The sequence below is a fragment of the Coregonus clupeaformis genome, chromosome 1 (assembly GCF_020615455.1).
Source record: "Coregonus clupeaformis isolate EN_2021a chromosome 1, ASM2061545v1, whole genome shotgun sequence".
Taxonomy (NCBI): Eukaryota; Metazoa; Chordata; class Actinopteri; order Salmoniformes; family Salmonidae; genus Coregonus; species Coregonus clupeaformis.
Genome location: NC_059192.1, coordinates 62,734,352 through 62,756,717, shown reverse-complemented (window position 1 = coordinate 62,756,717; position 22,366 = coordinate 62,734,352). Strand labels below are relative to the sequence as shown.

At 42.1% G+C, this 22,366-nt stretch overlaps 1 protein-coding gene across 3 annotated transcripts in view; it reads left to right on the top strand.

Moving 5' to 3' along the window:
- Window positions 1-22,366, top strand: part of LOC121571618 (pro-neuregulin-3, membrane-bound isoform-like) — a 576,634-nt gene that overhangs the window by 474,422 nt on the left and 79,846 nt on the right. For all 3 annotated transcript variants that reach the window (XM_041883204.2, XM_041883195.2, XM_041883186.2), the window contains exon 4: window positions 21,649-21,675. In XM_041883204.2, the coding sequence (XP_041739138.2) occupies window positions 21,649-21,675 (27 nt within the window). The remainder of the gene's footprint in view (window positions 1-21,648; window positions 21,676-22,366) is intronic.

Sequence of the window (22,366 nt, the reverse complement as noted above, 5' to 3'; positions counted from 1 at the left end):
TGCATGGCTGGGATATGTGAATGGTTAGGAATGAAACATGGGACCAATACTTTATATGTTGCGTTTATATTTCTGTTCAGTGTAGATCAAAAATGCATTTTTCTCCCCAATTTCGTGATATCCAATTGCGATCCAATTACGATCTTGTCTCATCGCTGCCTTAGACCGCTGCGCCGCTCGGGAGGCCCCCAAAATGGCCTTTTAATGATTTTCGTTGGAAGTTTTACAAGTTGACACGGAATTTAGTACCATTGTTCGTTTCTTATAGAGGACTGGGGTGTGATTATCATTAGAATGTACCGTTACAAGTACATATGTCTGCCAAGCAAAGAGCAGCATAGTAAGCTATTTAATAGAAATGTTAATTCTTCTTTAAATTAAACAATTTAGCAATAGTCTGCAATCATTTGCTATTGCAGTACTTTGTGGGAACATGGCTATCCAAATGGGTGATTTTGGCAATGTAATACTGGACTATTCAACTTTTTAAAAGCCTCAGGGACATCAGTAAAACAGAATTCAGGCCTCTGTGCTTGTCCTGAGTTGACCCACACAGCTCTGTGGTAATGATTGTAGTCAGATGTGTTTCTCTATCCTCCTCTGCTGTGCCAAGCCAACTCGCTTTTACATTATGGGCCAATAGCTTCAGGAGGAGGCAGGCTGCTCCCAGAGGCTGCGGTGTGGGAGTGGAAGTAAGAGTTTAGAGTGGAAGAGAATCAGTGGAGAATAGGAGGCAGCTGTTTGGGATTGAGACAAATGAGACTAGAGAGGGAAGGTTGAATTACGTATTTTCGGCACTCAGGGATGGTGATCGTGAGCACAATGATTTCCTGATTACATTTTAACCTCCTTAAATTAGTCTTTTTTTTTTTTCAAATCTGAAATGCCAGCCTCCGCCCATTTCACTTCTTGAAACTGAAAAATCATGTAGGAGAACCCTTTGAAGAACCTCTTTCGGTTCCAGGTAGAACTCTTTCAGTAATAATAATGTTACAGTAATAATATATATTTTTTTGCGGTAACGAGTAATATAACGGAGTACACTTTTAAAAAAGGGTTATTCGGCTGTCCCCACAGGAGAACCCTTTTTGGTTCCAGGTAGAACCCTTCCAGTTCCAGATAGAACACTGGGGGGACAGCCAAATAACCCTTTTTTAAAGTGTACTCCGTTATATTACACGTTACCGCAAAAAATGATATCATAGCTGTAACGCTTTACTTTGTAACTTTGCGTTACCCCCAACACTGCTGGCCACCTACACTATCTGACTTTATCAGCTGTCATTTCAATGTGTAAGAACACATTACTCCCCACCTCACCCAATCTGATCAGGAGTATAGAATTGAAGTTATAGATATGAGTATAGCTAGATCGTCACACCCATTTTTTTCTCCTTGCTCATACAGTAGCTGAGGCTAAACATGCATCCTCAAACCAACCTGAAGTGAGCAGCTCTCTTAGTCAGGCCTCTCCTCCATGCCTCTATCTCTTTTACCTCAGGCTGAATCTGCCATTCTCCACCTCTCCTTGCAGACCGTTCCACTCAGATAGACTGGTGTCTTACTGAATTAAGGGATGCTCCTTTAACAGTCCACCTGGATTCCCTTCAGGTCCCACTGCCCTGCAGGTGCAGCCACACAGTCTCACAGGCTTGGCGGGCAGTCACCTCCCCAACTCACCGTTCAATCACCCTCCCTCCCTCAAGCAATAGAATTCACTTGATCCCTTTATGACACTTTACACTCACTGAGAGAGATAATATTTGTTGAATGTCACAAGTCAGTTTGCTTGAAACCATAGGATCCTTTCAGTCTATTTGTACTGTAAACGAGACACACTCTCTTTGTTCAGTGAATTTGAAGCAAGTTGAACAAGTCACCAGAGAGTTATCTTAACACCATGCTTACACAATTATTTCAAATGTGAAGATATCACTGTGGTCACATAATTCTTACACCTAATCGTATGCCTTTCAAATTGCTCAAATAGTTCAAACGGTCTTCCCATATGGAAAATAATCATGAAAAACAAATAAGAATATTGTATGGCAGAAGAAGATTATTGTAAAAAATTATCTAATAAGTAATCTAATTAATATCTGGTAAAATGTTGTATATTTTAGTGTATTTGTATATGTGTTAACTTATATGCTTTATATGACATACACAATTCACTACATGATTGTGGTGAATTTCCTACATAGATATGCTATGACATATTTGAGGCAAAATATATTAATTATAAGAGATATCTATGAATATTATAAGAAAAGTGTATGTTCTGACAATATAACTATTACAAAATAAATGATTTCCTTATAGGTTTCACATTGTTTTCATAATTCAACATATAAAAAGACATGACAATTACTACAAGAAAAGTACAATATAAAATGTTTCCATGGTTAAGGCTGGGCAGTACCTCCTACTGGACAGTTGATTTATCGACAGCTATGACTTTGATCTCCCATCCAGGGTTTTAACCAAGTCCAGCTTTGATATTTGTCACTGATTACTACCAATGTGCTATCGTGAGAATGATTGTTGAGGGATCTGCTCTTAATAATGAAATGGATTAACTTCTGCTATTGAAGTCATTCCTCCTCCTCCAACTCCTCTTCTCCTCCTCCTCCTCCTCCTAATCTCTTCCTCCTTCTCTCCTCCTCTCCTCCCCTTCTTCTGCTTTCCCCCTTCCTCCTCCTGCTTCTCCTCGCAGCAGACTTTGCTTCTTTCTTCAATAAGTGTGACGTTGCTTGAGTCAATGACGTCAGACAGTGGTATGCAAGTGCTTTGAAATGTGTATGTCCCATGTAAGTGAGACTTTAGAAGGCTTAGCTTACATGTCTCTTATATGTTATTTTTTTTAATACAATGCATGCAATATTTTTGTTAGGTATAAATGTTACCCACCCATATAAGTCAGATACAAGAATCTTCTATGAACCTTATTTGCTGCCATATGTATTACTTACAAGTTCAAAGGGAGTAGGACTAACCTCAGTCAAGTGTCATCATAATAATTTATTCTCTCCACATTAATGGAGAAGACAGTTGATGACCGTAGGTGTCTGACTGTTGAGTCACATGTACTGTCGTGTCTCTAGCCATGTCTTTGTTACGAATGTGTTTTGCTGACCCTATGGTGTGTGACACAAGACCTATGGGGTTGTTTGGCTGGGCGGGGTGGAAGAGGTTGTCTGTTGAGGAATTACTCTGATGATGATTGACACCTGCCTCAAGCCTCTGTGAGATAGAGTCACAAGTCCTAGAGAAAAGAGCTGAAGAGCTCATGCTCCTCCATTTATGGGAAAATGTATTATTCCTACCTCAAAAATTAATATTTTGTTTGAACTGACATGAAAATAAAAAGAATGGAGAGAGTAAAAGGTAAGTTGAAAAGGTGGGTTCCACCATGTTTAGGATGTGAAGTCTGCCCCTCTGACATCTTGGAGCTTGTGTAGCAGATGGGGAGCTGTGAAACTCACTCCTCAGCCTCAAGTGTCTCTACTAAGATGCGTGTTTGTGAGGGAGAGGTCCTGGGTTCTAGCCACAATATGAGCCAAATCAAGAGGAAGCAGTACTTGCTTATCAAGCTGCGGGCTGTCCTTTACACTTAGACATTTTGAATTAGTGATGGCATTTCCATTTATGTATTAAGCAGGTGGATAGCGATGCTGATTAGTGGGGGTATAAACATACATTGTGTGCCAACCATTTTAACATCTTATGTTAATCTTAGATTTACAGAAGTGGTGGCAGCAAAACATTGTCGCAGTCCAGCTGTGCCCACAGAACAAGGGCAGAACAATTATGGAGATTTTCCAGTCTTTGAGAGTGAGAGTGAGAGTGAGAGTGAGAGTGTGAGAGAGAGAGAGAGAGAGAGAGAGAGAGAGAGAGAGAGAGAGAGAGAGAGAGAGAGAGAGAGAGAGAGAGAGAGAGAGAGAGAGAGAGAGAGAGAGAGAGAGAGAGAGAGAGAGAGAGAGAGAGAGAGAGAGAGAGAGAGAGAGAGGAGTTTGCTGGACTGTGTCTGAGTATGCACAACCTTCAGGTTAAATAGATTGAGAGAGTAATTTTTCCAACAATTGTTTACAGACAGATTATTTCACTTATAATTCACAGTCTCACAAGTCCAGTGGGTCAAAAGTTTACATACACTAAGTTGACTGTGCCTTTAAACAACTTGGAAAATTCCAGAAAATGTTGTCATGGCTTTAGAAGCTTCTGATAGGCTAATTGACATAATTTGAGTCAATTGAAGGTGTACCTGTGGATGTATTTCAAGGCCTACCTTCAAATTCAATTCATCTTTGCTTGACATCATGGGAAAATCCTCTGGTCTGATGAAACAAAAATAGAGCTGTTTTGCCATAATGACCATCGTTATGTTTGGAGGAAAAAGGGGGTGGCTTGAAAGCCGAAGAACACCATCCCAACCGTGAAGCATGTGGGTGGCAGCATCATGCTGTGGGGGTGCTTTGCTACATGAGGGTCTGGTGCACTCCACAAAATAGATGGCATCATGAGGAAGAAACATTATGTGGATATATTGAAGCAACATCTCAAGACATCAGTCAGGAAGTTAAAGCTTGGTCGCAAATGGGTTTTCCAAATGGACAATGACCCCAAACATAAATGGCTTAAGGACAACAAAGTCAAGGTATTGGAGTGGCCATCACAAAGCCCTGACCTCAATCCTATAGAACATTTGTGTGCAGAACTGAAAAAGTGTGTGCGAGCAAGAAGGCCTACAAACCTAACTCAGTTACACCAGCTCTGTCAGGAGGAATGGGCCAAATTTCACCCAACTTATTGTGGGAAGCTTGTGGAACGCTACCCGAAACGTTTGACCCAAGTTAAACAATTTAAAGGCAATGCTACCAAATACTAATTGAGTGTATGTAAACTTCTGGCCCACTGGGAATGTGATGAAAGAAATAAAAGCTTAAATAAATAATTCTCTCTACTATTATTCTGACATTTCACATTCTTAAAATAAAGTGGTGATCCTAACTGACCTAAGACAGGGATCTTTTAATAGGATTACATGTCAGGAATTGTGAAAAACAGAGTTTAAATGTATTTGGCTAAGGTGTATGTAAACTTCCGACTTCAACTGTATGCTCTCATCCTTGTCAGCGAGGCATCTGGATAACCCCAGTTTACTGCCCATCCTGATAGATCTGAGCTGACAGGAAGGAACACCTAAATAAAAACAACCCTATTAGCCCTAATCTGATAAACACTAGTGTGTTAAGCAGCATCAACAACTGATAACTGATGGGCAGTAGTTGTTATTTTGGGCAGGGGGTGATCAGTGCTGTGAATTAGGGTGGCAGAGATTTGTTCTGGCTGAGAGTGGCCTTCAGCCGGGAGCAAGATAACAAGCATTTAGTCCTGTAGAGCAGGGTTTCCCAAACTCGGTCCTGGGGCCCTCCCTGGGTGCACATTTTGGTTTTTGCCCTAGCGCTACACAGCTGATTCAAATAACCAACTCATCAGCAAGCTTTGATTACTTGAATCAGCTGTGTAGTGCTGGACCAAATCTGAATCAATTATTGATGTCTATGTTTGAGCCAAATATAGACCGGACCAAATCTGAACCAAACATAGACATCTGAACCAAACATAGACATCTAGACATCTACAGTATGTACATGTAGGTAGTGGTAAAAGTGACTAGGAAATCAGGATAGATATACTGATCAAAAATATAAACTCAACATGCTCAAAGATTTGACTGAGTTACAGTTTATATAAGAAAATCAGTCAATTGAATAAATTCTCACAATGGACCTCAGGATCTTGTCACGGTATCTCTGTGCATTCAAATTGCCATCGATAAAATGCAATTTTGTTCGTTGTCTGTAGCTTATGCCTGCCAATACCATAACCCCACCGCCACCATAGGGCACTCTGTTCACAACTTTGACTTCAGCAAACCGCTCCCCACATGTGGTCTGTGGTTATGAGGTCGGTTTGACATACTGCCAAATTCTCTAAAACGACGTTGGGGGCGGCTTATGGTAGAGACATGAACATTCAATTATCTGGCAACATATCTGGTGGACATTCCTGCAGTCAGCATGCCAATTGCACTCTCCTTCAAAACTTGAGACATCTGTGGCATTGTGTTGTGAAACAAAACTTCACATTTTACAGTGGCCTTTTATTGTGCTCAGCACAAGGTGTACCTGTGTAATGATCATGCTGTTTAATCAGCTTCTTGATATGCCACACATGTCAGGTGGATATATTATCTTGGCAAAGAAGAAATGCTCACTAACAGGGATGTAAACATATTTGTGAACAACATTTTAGGGAAATACACTTTTTGTGCGTATGGAACATTTCTGGGATCTTTTATTTCAGCTCATGAAACATGGGACCAACACTTTACATGTCGCGTTTATATATTTGTTCAGTGTAATAAACAGAGCAGTAGCAGCACATGTGAAGAGTGTAAAAGTGTGTGTGTGTATGTGTGTGTATGTGTGTGTCTGTTGGAGTGTCAGTGTAAGTACAGTGAGGGAAAAAAGTATTTGATCCCCTGCTGATTTTGTACGGTTGCCCACTGACAATGAAATGATCGGTCTATAATCTTAATGGTAGGTTTATTTGAACAGTGAGAGACAGAATAACAACAACAAAATCCAGAAAAACGCATGTCAAAAATGTTATAAATTGATTTGCATTTTAATGAGGGAAATAAGTATTTGACCCCCTCTCAATCAGAAAGATTTCTGGCTCCCAGGTGTATTTTATACAGGTAACGAGCTGAGATTAGGAGCACACTCTTAAAGGGAGTGCTCCTAATCTCAGTTTGTTACCTGTATAAAAGACACCTGTCCACAGAAGCAATCAATCAATCAGATTCCAAACTCTCCACCATGGCCAAGACCAAAGAGCTCTCCAAGGATGTCAGGGACAAGATTGTAGACCTACACAAGGCTGGAATGGGCTACAAGACCATTGCCAAGCAGCTTGGTGAGAAGGTGACAACAGTTGGTGTGAATATTCACAAATGGAAGAAACACAAAATAACTGTCAATCTCCCTCAGCCTGGGGCTCCATGCAAGATCTCATCTCGTGGAGTTGCAAAGATCATGAGAACGGTGAGGAATCAGCCCAGAACTACACAGGAGGATCTTGTCAATGATCTCAAGGCAGCTGGGACCATAGTCACCAAGAAAACAATTGGTAACACACTACGCCGTGAAGGACTGAAATCCTGCAGTGCCCGCAAGGTCCCCTTGCTCAAGAAAGCACATATACAGGGCCGTGTGAAGTTTGCCAATGAACATCTGAATGATTCAGAGGAGAACTGGGTGAAAGTGTTGTGGTCAGATGAGACCAAAATCGAGCTCTTTGGCATCAACTCAACTCGCCGTGTTTTGAGGAGGAGGAATGCTGCCTATGACTCCAAGAACACCATCCCCACCGTCAAACACGGAGGTGGAAACATTGTGCTTTGGGGGTGTTTTTCTGCTAAGTGGACAGGACAACTTCACCGCATCAAAGGGACGATTGATGGGGCCATGTACCGTCAAATGTTGGGTGAGAACCTCCTTCCCTCAGCCAGGGCATTGAAAATGGGTCGTGGATGGGTATTCCAGCATGACAATGACCAAAAACACACGGCCAAGGCAACAAAGGAGTGGCTTAAGAAGAAGCACATTAAGGTCCTGGAGTGGCCTAGCCAGTCTCCAGACCTTAATCCCATAGAAAATATATGGAGGGAGCTGAAAGTTCGAGTTGCCAAACGTCAGCCTCGAAACCTTAATGACTTGGAGAAGATCTGCAAAGAGGAGTGGAACAGAATCCCTCCTGAGATGTGTTCAAACCTGGTGGCCAACTACAAGAAACGTCTGACCTCTGTGACCTCGGTTTTTCCACCAAGTACTAAGTCATGTTTTGCAGAGGGGTCAAATACTTATTTCCCTCATTAAAATGCAATTGAATTCATAAAAAATTTTGACATGCGTTTTTCTGGATTTTTTTGTTGTTATTCTGTCTCTCACTGTTCAAATAAACCTACCATTAAAATTATAGACTGATCATGTCTTTGTCAGTGGGCAAACGTACAAAATCAGCAGGGGATCAAATACTTTTTTCCCTCACGGTAGGTGTGATTGTGTGGGTAGAGTCCAGTGAGTGTGCATAGAGTCAGTGCAAGAGAGTCAGAGCAAAGAAAGTCCGGGTAGCCATTTGATGAACTGTTCTACAGTGTTATTGCTTGGGGGTAGAAGCTATTCAGTAGGCTTTTGGTCCCATAATTGGCACTCCGATACCGCTTACCATGTGGTAGCAGAGTGAACAGTCTATGGCTTGGGTGGCTGAGGTCTTTGACAATTTTCCGGGCCTTCCTCTGACACCGCCTGGTATAGATGTCCTGGATGGCAGGGAGCTCAGCCCCAGTGATGTTCGTGTGTGTGTGTGCATATGTGCATGTGCATGTGCACATGTGTTTTGCTTTATGGCTGCTACGGCTGAGTGATTTACTCTGACTCCACTGGCAGACCCCACCAATTTACTGCCCTTTATGTGACATTTGTGGGTGTACAGATACAAAGGTGTAGAGTATAGTATATCTTACTTACTCCAGAGGACAGGACCTCCTTACCTACCAGCTTCACTATACTCGCTTCAAGGGCCTCCAAGGTCAGGTGTACTGTACTATTACTGCAAAATATTACTACTCACCTTACAGTACTGTACTTGTAATTGTGGTTGAAATGGTGGTATAGTAGTGATGCAGTGTATGTACAGTGCTCTGAATTGCAAAAGAAGCAGATTGGTTTAGCAGGAGGCTAATTAATTCAGACTTTTAATGACACCAACTACAAATGTGATTGAATGGGTATTCACAGAGGGCAAGTAAAGACGATGGAAAATAAATGCCTCTTGCTGAGTATTGAGAATAATGCACTGCCATTAACTTACCACTTCAAACAAGCACAGTAACACACATGCTGCACATACAGACAATCTGGCTGTGCCAGTGGGCTTGACACTGTTGGTGTGTGTAAGTGGTATTAGGGGCTCAGTGCATGGTTGAAGCTGGGGGCAGATCCCCATTGCAGAGACACTGGTCTCAGTGGGCTTCATTTACTCCTGCTCATCGCCTCAGCCAGTCACAAAGGAGCACAGCCTTCAAAATGGCCGCCTCTTTTAGCCTTATCTGATGCAGCTGAGACTCGGAAAGCGATGGAGACTATATGGGATGGTGATTCTGTAGCAATGGAGCATGCACTCGCTGAACTCAAAAGCTGCCTCTTCCCCCCTCACAGAGGAACTTGCTATTGTAGGTAGTGCTGGGTCAGCTCCATTGTTTATTCCCACATTGCAAATGGGTGAGAATGAAAAACTCATTTTTCCATTTGTGTCTCAGGAGATTGGGGGTGTGGTGGGTTCAGGCAGTGCACTCTGAGAGACAGTGTTACTATACCTCCTACGCTACTGGGCCCCTCTTTTCAAACTCTATATTTGTACAGTGCTTTCCGGTAAAGAGAGACCACAGCAGTAGAGAAACTAGCTGACTAATGTAATGTGAGAGAATAAAGACACTCAGGTGTGCATGCGTGTGTGTGCGTGTGTGCCTGCGTGCGTGCTTGTGTGTGCACGTGCGCACAAAGCACATATCTTTTGTCATTTATTAAATTAACTTTCACTTAATCTAGTAAATGATGAACACATAATAGAGACAGACTTTTAGTGTCATCACTTCTGTTATAATAATTTATACTGTGATTATTACCATTGCCTATCAGCAATAGCCACATTAGCACACTGATTTGGCAATATAAATTAAATGTAATACATCCATCCTAGGGTTGTAAAGGTATCTCATTCAGACAAAATAGTATTTTGATTCCCTCTACCAATAGTCTATCATAGGAAACTGTCTAACCCCATCAGAACCCAAAATATAAGCTTGTTTTACTCCATTGTTTGTAAACAATGTAAATGTAAACAAACACTGTATAGCTTCAAAACATCTCATTTGCGCTGTCCTTGCATCCATAGCTCTGTCTATGAATTTGAGAGTGGTTACATTTCTCCAGCCCCGTTCCTTGTAACCCAAAAAGGTGACAGGGCAACAGCTTTGTTGTAATTTGAACTGCAGATTTTCCTTTTAATTCTGTGTGCCAAGCAGAGAGGTATAAGGTAATTTTTTTGTGTGCATTTTGTATGACTCAACTGTAGTTTGAATCCCCAACCTTCAAATCTCAGGGCAGACACTTGTACCACAAGGCCACTAAGTTAATGCTCTATCAGGAAATTGTGAATAGGAATGCACAACTGATTTTAAAAAAACAGTGCAGCATCTGTTGGGGAGTAAAGAGTGATCGGGGTCTCTGCTGGGCCATCTGTCAAAAGGACCGACCCCGCTGCTCCCCTCTCCCCCATCGCCAAATTGCTGCACCACACCACAACACACACCTGTGTGTGTGGCCATGCATGCTTGCCAGCCTTGACTTCGAGCCATACGAAACATACATTACATATTTCTGAGCACCTCCAAGATATGTGATACCTACTAATGGTCTAGTTCAGGGGTGTCAAACTCAAGAAGGGAGGTTGGTCGGGGAGGATGGGTAGTCGTATTCCACTACCGTCTAGCAATCCAAAGGTTGTGTGTTCGAGTCATGTTGGGGACAACTGTAGGATTTTAGCTAACCCTTATTCTAACATTATTTCACCTAACCTGCTATGTAAATTCTCCTAACCTTTGTCGTTTTAGTTCTCTTAACATTTTACATAAATTGTCTTAACATTTGTCGTTAGTTCCCCTAACCACCAATGTAAATTCTGCCCGTAATTTTCCTTTATTGTTATGGCGCAACAAGCAACCTTTTCTCAGAGAAAGATGTATATTACTATGCGTCCTCCAAAACTTACTGTATGTTAAGGTACATCATCCAATTCTTATGCTATTGTACGACCAGGTAAGACGTATGGTACTATACGTCCTATAATTTGTATGATATTGTACAACCAGTATTCCATCCGTAATGTAACCTAACATAATATATTATACTAAATGGAGTTTCACAGCTTTACAGTATGTACATAATAATACACATTGCCCTTAGACCACATTGTGTATGCATCTGTGTTAGTATGTGTGATCCCAATCATGTCTCGCTGTCATGGTTTCCTCTTGAGTTGATGACATCTAAAACAACAGCATATTGAGACACAGCACATGATGTAGAAAACTGATGTAGCATGCATATATTTTTGAGTAGTGCACAGTGGAGAAAAAAAGTATTTAGTCAGCCACCAATTGTGCAAGTTCTCCCACTTAAAAAGATGAGAGAGGCCTGTAATTTTCATCATAGGTACACGTCAACTATGACAGACAAATTGAGAAAATAAATTCCAGAAAATCACATTGTAGGAATTTTAATGAATTTATTTGCAAATTATGGTGGAAAATAAGTATTTGGTCACCTACAAACAAGCAAGATTTCTGGCTCTCACAGACCTGTAACTTCTTCTTTAAGAGGCTCCTCTGTCCTCCACTCGTTACCTGTATTAATGGCACCTGTTTGAACTTGTTATCAGTATAAAAGACACCTGTCCACAACCTCAAACAGTCACACTCCAAACTCCACTATGGCCAAGACCAAAGAGCTGTCAAAGGACACCAGAAACAACATTGTAGACCTGCACCAGGCTGGGAAGACTGAATCTGCAATAGGTAAGCAGCTTGGTTTGAAGAAATCAACTGTGGGAGCAATTATTAGGAAATGGAAGACATACAAGACCACTGATAATCTCCCTCGATCTGGGGCTCCACGCAAGATCTCACCCCGTGGGGTCAAAATGATCACAAGAACAGTGAGCAAAAATCCCAGAACCACACGGGGGGACCTAGTGAATGACCTGCAGAGAGCTGGGACCAAAGTAACAAAGCCTACCATCAGTAACACACTACGCCGCCAGGGACTCAAATCCTGCAGTGCCAGACGTGTCCCCCTGCTTAAGCCAGTACATGTCCAGGCCCGTCTGAAGTTTGCTAGAGTGCATTTGGATGATCCAGAAGAGGATTGGGAGAATGTCATATGGTCAGATGAAACCAAAATATAACTTTTTGGTAAAAACTCAACTCGTCGTGTTTGGAGGACAAAGAATGCTGAGTTGCATCCAAAGAACACCATACCTACTGTGAAGCATGGGGGTGGAAACATCATGCTTTGGGGCTGTTTTTCTGCAAAGGGACCAGGACGACTGATCCGTGTAAAGGAAATAATGAATGGGGCCATGTATCATGAGATTTTGAGTGAAAACCTCCTTCCATCAGCAAGGGCATTGAAGATGAAACGTGGCTGGGTCTTTCAGCATGACAATGATCCCAAACACACCGCCCGGGCAACGAAGGAGTGGCTTCGTAAGAAGCATTTCAAGGGCCTGGAGTGGCCTAGCCAGCTCCAGATCTCAACCCCATAGAACATCTTTGGAGGGAGTTGAAAGTCCGTGTTGCCCAGCGACAGCCCCAAAACATCACTGCTCTAGAGGAGATCTGCATGGAGGAATGGGCCAAAATACCAGCAACAGTGTGTGAAAACCTTGTGAAGACTTACAGAAAACGTTTGACCTGTGTCATTGCCAATAAAGGGTATATAACAAAGTATTGAGAAACTTTTGTTATTGACCAAATACTTATTTTCCACCATAATTTGCAAATAAATTCATAAAAAATCCTACAATGTGGTTTTCTGGAATTTTTTTCTCTCATTTTGTCTGTCATAGTTGACGTGTACCTACGATGAAAATTACAGGCCTCTCTCATCTTTTTAAGTGGGAAAACTTGCACAATTGGTGGCTGACTAAATACTTTTTTTCCCCACTGTACATGTGGAGCCTAGTTGGTAGAGCATGTCGCTTGCAACGCCAGGGTTGTGGGTTTGATTCCCACGATGGACATGCACTCACTACTGTAAGTTGCTCTGGATAAGAGTGTCTGCTAAATGACTAAAATGTAAATGACAGTTCATCAGCCATAATTAGCTTATTTCCAGTTACAGTCAGTATTGCAGAATGACACTTCTGATTGGACGACGTGAGCCTTGCACCGACACACACAACCGAACACAGCAGAGTAGCGCAACCACTCTGTCCTTCTCCTGCTTCAACACATTTATATAATTGTCTGCCTAACCTAGCCCTCTCTCCTTCCCCAGCATAGATAACTGTCCCATACCCTCTATTTAGAGGACAACCAACCCATGGCCAATGAGACAGAATCTCAGCACTGTCAGCGTCAAGTCCTGATTCACTCACATCCTATAACACTGGATCCTATAACCATTAACCTGAGGGGGAATACTGCTGTGTTACACTGGGAAACTAAGATGATGAGGGCCACCATATTGTTATTTATCGAATGGATGGATTAGAGTTTGGGAAGAGAGTGTGTTTGTGGAGCTGGGGTTGTGGTTGTGGTTCTCAGCGTCCTATTGACTTCACCTTCAAACTCACCAGCAACTAACTCTAGAATCACAGACTCACTACTATCTATCCAAAATGTAATGTGTATATCACAAAAACTATATATTTGTTATGTAACTACTGTGTATAAATGTACCATGTATGTAAAATGTGTATAAAATGTATATTTAACAAAAAAGCTGTTAAAAATACATATATACAGTACCAGTCAAAAGTTTGGACACATCTACTCATTCCAGGGTTTGTCTTTATGTTTTACTACTTTCTATATTGTAGAATAATAGTGAAGACATCAAAACTATGAAATAACACATATGGAATCATTTAGTAACCCAAAAAGTGTTAAACAATATATTTTATATTTGAGATTCTTCAAATAGCCACCCTTTGCCTTGATGACAGTTTTGCACACTCTTGGAATTCTCTCAACCAGCTTCATGAGGTAGCTACCTGGAATGGATTTCATAAACAGGTGTGCCTTGTTCAAAGTCAATTTGTGGAATTTAATGCATTTGAGCCAATCAGTTGTGTTGTGACAAGGTAGGGGTGGTATACAGAAGATAGCCCTATTTGGTAAAAGACCAAGTCCATACTATGGCAAGAACATCTCAAACAAGCAAAGAGAAATGACAGTCCATCATTACTTTAAGTCATGAAGGTCAGTTAATCCGGAACATTTCAAGAACTTTGAAAGTTTCTTCAAGTGCAGTCGCAAAAACCATCAAGCGCTATGATGAAACTGGCTCTCATGAGGACCGGCACAGGAATGGAAGACCCAGAGTTACCTCTGCTGCAGAGGATAAGTTCATTGCAGTTACCAGCCTCAGAAATTGCAGCCCAAATAAATGCTTCATAGAGTTCAAGTAACAGACACATCTCCATGTCAACTGTTCAGCGGGGACTGTGTGAATCAGGCCTTCATGGTCGAATTCCTGCTAAGAAATCACTACTAAAGGACACCAATAAGAAGAAGAGACCTGCTTGGGCCAAGAAACACGAGCAATGGTCTTTAGACTGGTGGAAATGTGTCCTTTGGTCTGGAGTCCAAATTTGAGATTTTTTGTTCCAACCACCGTGTCTTTGTGGGACGCGGTGTGGCTGAACGGATGATCTCCGCATGTGTATTTCCCACCGTAAAGAATGGAGGAAGAGGTGTTATGGTGTGGGGGTGATTTGCTGGTGACACTGTCTGCATTCTACCGTGATATGCCAACCCATCTGGTTTGGGCTTAGTGGGACTGTCATTTGTTTTTCAACAGGACAATGACCCAACACACCTCCAGGCTGTGTAAGGGTTATTTTACCAAGAAGGAGAGTGATGGAGTAATCCATCAGATGACCTGGCCTCCACAATCACCCGACCTCAACCCAATTGAGATGGTTTGGGATGAGTTGGACAGCAGAGTGAAGTAAAAGCAGCCAGCAAGTGATCAGCACATGTGGGAACTCCTTCAAGACTGTTGGAAAAGCATTCCAGGTGAAGCTGGTTGAGAGAATGCCAAGATTGTGCAATGCTGTCATCAAGGCAAAGGGTGGCTATTTGAAGAATCTCAAATATAAAATATATTTTGATTTGTTTAACACTTTCTTGTTTACTACATGATTCCATATGTGTTATTTCATAGTTTTGATGTCTTCACTATTATTCTACAATGTAAAAAATAGTAAAAATAAAGAGAGAACCTTGAATGAGTAGGTGTGTCCAAACCTTTTGACCGGTAGTGTATATATATATATAAAACAAAGTTACTTTTGTCCTCTGACATATTGGGCCAATACATTTTTTTTAAACATATAAAATAACATACTCTAGACTCAGTACTTTAAATTGCATATACTCCTGGGACAAAATGTGACTGAAGTTTCAAATGACGTGGACGCACTGTACAATACATAGGGCTCAAAGCCTGGGTTAGGGTTTGACTTATTTATGATGTGGGGAATGGGTGTCAGAGCGTCTCTGGCAGGACAAGATGTGTGCATGCCCTTAGGCAGACCAGGTTCCCATAGCAACACCTCCAGACACAACAGAGAAAAAGATGGAAATAGAGAGAGACATAGGCAAGGACATGCTAGCCTCCAGGCATCTGAACACTGAAGGACGGCTAGTCTCAACGGCCCGCACAATAGCGTAAGAAACATTGACAGAGGAAGAGAATGGATGTGCGTGTGTGAAAGAGAAAAAGTCAAAGCCAGTGTGTATATTTTATCTTGTCTATCCATCTTTAATCAATCTTTAATAAATTAATAATGTTTTTGTATTAGTAAACTTTACTTCAGACACATATCATAAACTAGCGTATTACCCCAGATCACGTATCAATTCAAGTCCTTTCAGCTCATAAGAGGAGGCTATCTATCAAGACATTTATTTCTTTGCTAGAAATTAGAACCCTTCAATTGAAAATGAAGAATGGAATATTCTGTTTTATGTCCAAATCCATATACCCGTACCATTTTTATTCTGAAAATCTGAAGATGATGCAATCCATCAGCACATTGGTACAGTAATTCCTTTTGTCAGACAGAATAAGAGAGACAAGGGGGGGGGGGCATCCAAAATACAAATGTTGTAAAATAAGCATAATCCATATATCCTGCTACAGTAGACAATGTAATCTGAATTTTCAAGCTCAAATGTGCAACAGAGGCTTTGCTTCACCTGAGATCTAAACCAGAGAAGTTGTGACTTTAGTAGATCACTTCTCTCTAACCAACGATAACTGACAGTGCAGGGCAGCCTCTGGAATTATTAAGTACAGTTGTTGAAATAACTACTGTGTAGTGAAAAACAAAAAAAAGTATGCTATCACTAACTGTAAGAGCGTCTGCTAAATTACTAAAATGTCAAATGTAAATGTAGTGTCTCTTCATCACATTGGGCAGAAGGGCAATTCACAGGTACTGATGTAGGCTAAGAGACAGTATATGCTTGTTCCTCGTGTTTGCTATTCTTAATTACAGTTCAGGTAATGAACTTTAAACACCTTTGCAAAAGCCTTGCAGGTAGACATAGGGACTTTCTATAGATATGATTGCCATTAGAATACAATTATAGTCATTAGTTAGAGTGAATTGCCAATTAAAATAAAGTGGTAGCTTACTGCTAAATACTTTCCTTTTCCTGCATTCTTTCACCACATGCTAGACTCACATAGGCTTGACCTTGACAGACTAAAAGAATACTCACAAAGGCTTGGCCTTGACAGGCTACTCTGGCTACCTGGGTGGATTGGGGAGGCAGTAACAAACAGAAACATGAGAAAAATGCAACAACACCATGGGATAACATGTCAGCCAACCAGGGCTCTCACCCATCACAGAGGGGCTTTTTCCAAGAAGAGCAGCTTCAAGGGGTGGTGGTCTGTGTAAATTTGCCAATAACAGCTGGTGCGCAAAATAAAATATTAAGGAAGTCTCAAGGTTTTGCTCATGTGAGGTAGAGTATCTCATGATAAGCTGTAGACCATACTATTTACCGAGAGCGTTTTCATCTATATTTTTCGTAGCTGTCCATTTACCACCACAAACCGATGCTGGGACTAAGATCGCACTCAACGAGCTGTATAAAGCCTTAAGCGAACTAGAAAATGCTCATCCAGAGGCGGCGCTCCAAGTGGCCGGGGACTTTAATGCAGGGAAACTTAAATCCGTTTTTACCTCATTTCTACCAGCGTGTTACATGTGCAATAAGAGGAAGAAAAACTCTACTAAAGTAACTACATTTACTCCACACACAGAGACACGTACAAAGCTCTCCCTCGCCCTCCATTTGTTAAATCTGACCGTAATTCGATCCTCCTAATTCCTGCTTACAAACAAAAACTAAAGCAGGAAGTACCAGCAACTCGCTTAATAAGGAAGTGGTCAGATGACGCAAACACTAAGCTACAGGACTGTTTTGCTAGCACAGACTGGAATATGTTCCGGGACTCATCCGATGGCATTGAGGAGTATACCACATCAGTCACCGGCTTCATCAATAAGTGCATCAATGACGTTGTCCCCACAGTGACCGTACTTACATACCCCAACCAGAAGCCATGAACTTTATCTCAGGCAACATCAGCACTGAGCTAAAGTTTAGAGCTGCCGCTTTCAAGGAGTGGGACTCTAACCCGGACGCTTACAAGAAATCCCACTATGCCCTCAGACGAACCATCAAACAGGCAATGCGTAAATACAGGACTAAGATTGAATCCTACAACACTGTGTCCGACACTTGTCGGATGTGGCAGGGCTTGTAAACTATTACGGACTACAAAGGGAAGCCCAGCCGTGAGCTGCCCAGTGACACAAGCCAATCAGATGAGCTAAATGACTTCTATGCACACTTCGAGGCAAGCAACACTGAAGCATCCATGAGAGCACCAGCTGTTCCGGACGACTGTGTGATCACGCTCGCCGTAGTCCATGTGAGTAAGACATTTAAACAGGTCAGAATTCACAAGGCCGCAGGGACAGACGGATTACCAGGACATTTACTCTGAGCATGCGCTGACCAACTGGCAAGTGTTTTCACTGACATTTTCAACCTGTCCCTGACCGAGTCTTTAAAACCTACATGTTTCAAGCAGACCACCTGTGCCCAAGAACACCAAGGTAACCTGCCTAAATGACTATCGACCCGCAGCCCTCACGTCTGTAGCCATGAAGTGCTTTGAAAGGCTGGTCATCGATCACATCAACACCATCATCCCAGAAACCCTAGACCCAGTCCAATTTGCATACCACCCCAACAGATTCACAGATGATGCAATCTCTATCTCGTTCAACACCATGGTGCCCACAAAGCTCATCACTAAGCTAAGGACCCTGGGACTAAACACCTCCCTCTGCAACTTGATCCTGGACTTCCTGACAGGCCGCCCCCAGGTGGTAAGGGTTGGCAACAGCACATCTGCCACGCTGATCCTCAACAAGGGGGCCTCTCAGGGTTGCGTGACTAGTCCCCTCCTGTACTCTCTGTTCACCCATGACTGCGTGGCCAAGCACGACTCCAACACCATCATTAAGTTTGCCGACGACACAACGGTGGTAGGCTTGATCACCGACAACAATGAGACAGCCTATAGGGAGGAGGTCAGAGACCTGGAAGTGTGGTGCCAGGACAACAACTTCTCCCTCAACGTGATCAAGACAAAGGAGATGATCGTGGTCTACAGGAGAAGGAGGGCTGAGCATGCCCCCATTCTCATCGACAGGGCTGTAGTTGAGCAGGTTGAGAGCTTCAAGATCCACATCACCAACAAACTATCATGGTCCAAACACACCAAGACTGTCGTGAAGAGGGCACGACAAAGCCTGTTCTGAAAAGATTTGGCATGGGTCCTAAGATCCTCAAAAAGTTATACAGCTGCACCATCGAGAGCATCCTGACTGGTTGCATCACCGCCTGGTATGGCAACTGCTCAGCCTCTGACCGCAAGGCGCTACAGAGGGTAGTACGTACGGCCCAGTACATCACTGGGGCCAAGGTTCCTGCCATCCAGGACCTCTATTGTTGCTCTTTTATTTTTTACTTTAGTTTCTTCAGTGAATATTTTTCTTAACTCTTATTTTTCTTCAAACTGCATTGTTTGTTAAGGGCTTGTAAGTAAGCATTTCACGGTAAGGTCTACACCTGTTGTATTCGGCGCATGTGACAAATAAAATGTGATTTGTTTGATTTAGGGAGTCTGTATTTTTGGTGGTGTTTTCTGGGCTATTTTAGTGGGTTTTGCTTCAGTACACATTAACCTGCAAACAGGTGGATGAACTATGTTGGCATGGTGAGTGATGTTCTTCAGGGAGACGTGGGGTGGAAGGGAAGCAAGATTACCTGCTGTCACAGGTACCCCACCGGCTGCACCTGCCTCTCCGTCTGGCCACAATCACACAGACACCTTTGTACACAATGCCATATTGTTCTACCTGGGGCTCTGTGTCGGCCTGCCCACACCAGTACAGGGAGGACAGCATTCGCAAATATCACCTCCAGTCAAATAACAAAGTGAACTTTTGTTCTGCCAAAGACTCTCCAGTGTAGAACACATGACGTTGACATAATAAAGATTTTTGAAAAATATAGGTTATTTTTCCCTTTGGTATGGCTACTATGGTTACTGTGTAGGACCACTCCTCTTATACTACTGGCTTCTCGCATTGTTACAGCGCACCTAATTTAGATTTGTACAATATGTTCTACAGTTCTCATTTCAGTTCCAACTGGGTGAATGGCACCATCTGGTTGTGCTGTCAATATTAAATAGCTTGTCTTGTTATAATTAGTTATGCTATTTTATGCTCTGATGTTGCCTTACTGCCGCACCTCTGGATTTAGATAGATGTTGCTGTACACATTTGTTATTTTCAAACTTAAACACGAGATCACAGGCAAGGACAGATCATGAATAACCATAGTTTATGAAAAACCCAAAGTTTATCCAGGTAGTTCTGCAGTGCAATTTTCCCTTTCTCTCTATTCACAGGTACAATACAGTACATCGACAGCATTTTCATAGAATACTCATTCTGTTGCGTTCCTCTCCCGTTCACTGTGTATTGAAGGGAGAGATGAGGTCTCCTCATTAGTGTTCAATGGATCTGGCGCACCACTGCAACCTTTAATTTCCCCAGTCTACCTCTCATCATCTCCCAAACTCAAAGCAATCACCAACCACATTTTCAGAGAGTAAACGGGTATAATAGAGGAACATATAGAACATAAAGAATGTGTATGTTGTTGTATAAACACAACTGTATACATGGCAACTAAATTGTGCATCCACTAAGCTTCACAGTCAAAACTGTGTAAACAATCTTCCACTTTCTGTAAACAAAGATGTAGGCAAAAGTCTTATGCCAGGATATCTCACTAAGCACTGATGTATTTTCCAGAGTGTAACATACACTAGAACCGATGACGTCTATAAACCCTGGATTGCTGATACTATGTTTTGGCCATTGAGAGGCTTTGAAGTCACCGGTCAGCCATATTGGCACTCCCTAGTAGGACAAAATTACATGTATTTAATTATTTGTTTTGTTGTAGTGAGGACAGTAACATTAGTACTCTCAAAAAAATATACTTTAAGGAAAATGTTTTTGTATTTTTTTCAAATCAAATCAAATGTATATATAAAGCCATTTTTACATCAGCAGTCACAAAGTGCTTATACAGAGACCCAGCCTAAAACCCCAAACAGCAAGCAATGCAGATGTAGAAGCACAGTGACTAGGAAAAACTAGGAGGGGTGGCCAGTCCTCTTCTGGCTGTGCTGGGTGGAGATTATAAGAGTACATGGCCATTAAGGCCAGATCGTTCTTCAAGATGTTCAAAAGTTCATAGATGACCAGCAGGGTCAAATAATATTTCCCAGTGGTTGTAGAGGGTGTAACAGGTCAGCATCTCAGGAGTAAATGTCAGTTGGCTTTTCATAGCTAAACATTCAGAGGTCGAGACAGCAGGTGCGGTAGAGAGAGAGGGGGACTGAGGGAGAGAGAGAGAGAGAGAGAGAGAGAGAGAGAGAGGGTCAAAAACAGCAGGTCCGGGACAAAGTAGCACGTCTGGTGAACAGGTCAGGGTTTCATAGCCGCAGGCAGAACAGTTGAAATTGGAGCAGCAGCACGACAAGGTAGCAGATCTGGTGAACAGTTCAGGATTCCATAAGTTCACACAGGAAACCAGATAAGACAGGAGAATTTTACCCATATTTCACTCACATAATATAGTTTTTTTAAGCATGCATTAAGGTGACTGTAATAGAATACATGTCTCAAAAACGACATTAATAAATGCATTTCTATAGCTTCCAAAATATATATTTTTTTACAATTGAGGAGGGGTACCAAGATGGCTGCGCGGTGGCTTCAATACAGCACCCACTGTTAGTCATCCAAGGATTATACATGTCATTGACTAGAACTCAACTCTTGCACAGTGCATTTTTCGAGAATGGAGTCTATGTGTGCAGTCTGCGCTGAGTGTCAGCTCGGATTATGCCCAGAGCATGTGTCTACTGAAGCTATATGACGTGAATACAGAAGGCTATGGAGCTTCCTTACATGAAACAACAACAAGTCACAGGCATTGTTACTATATGCTGTGACAAGATGTTAAAGTGCATTGTTTCTAATAGCTTTATCGGTTTCTCTCTCCCTCCCTCCTCTGTTGTTCCTGTCTCCCCTCCTCTCTTCTCTTCACCGGAACAGCAGAACACTTGGGCATTGAGTTTATGGGTAAGAAAGCTTTTTTGTTTTTACTGCTATGAGTCATGTTTACTGAAATCAGGTTGTGGAACCACTAGATGTGTGTAATGTTTATGAACCATACTCATATGACGTGCATACCTTTCATGTTTGTTAGTTTGTTTTTCACCTTTTTAATTATAAATCACATTTCTATTTTATACATAACTTACCTTTTAGTTAGTTTTGATGGGAACTTTTCACTATCCCATAATATATGTAATGTAATTTAGAGGAGAGGGAGGCAATTTCCTTTACACAGAGGGACATGGCAACTCCCCTTCCTCTCTCTCTCTTGCTCGCTCTCTAGCTCTCTCTCGCTCTCTCGCTCTCTCTCTCGCTCTCTCTCTCTCTCTCTCTCTCTCTCTCTCTCGTCTCCTTGGAAACGGCAGAGAACACAGAGGCAGGAGACAGTGAGGGAGATGTATTACTGTTGGCATGGTAACTACCAGCATCCTTACACACTGGCACTGCCTGTACGTGTGTCTGTGGGGTCTTGCCGGGAGAGTGTGTCCCCATTCTGCCAGCCTCTCTCCGTTTGGCACGTGAGCTGTAGTTAATGACGATGTACTGTGAGACATTGTTAATGACTCTCCTTCTTAGAAACACAACAGGTATACTAAGAGGACCATAGATATGGTACCTGGGAAATAGAGGTATCTCCCCCAAAGTATTGATGAAC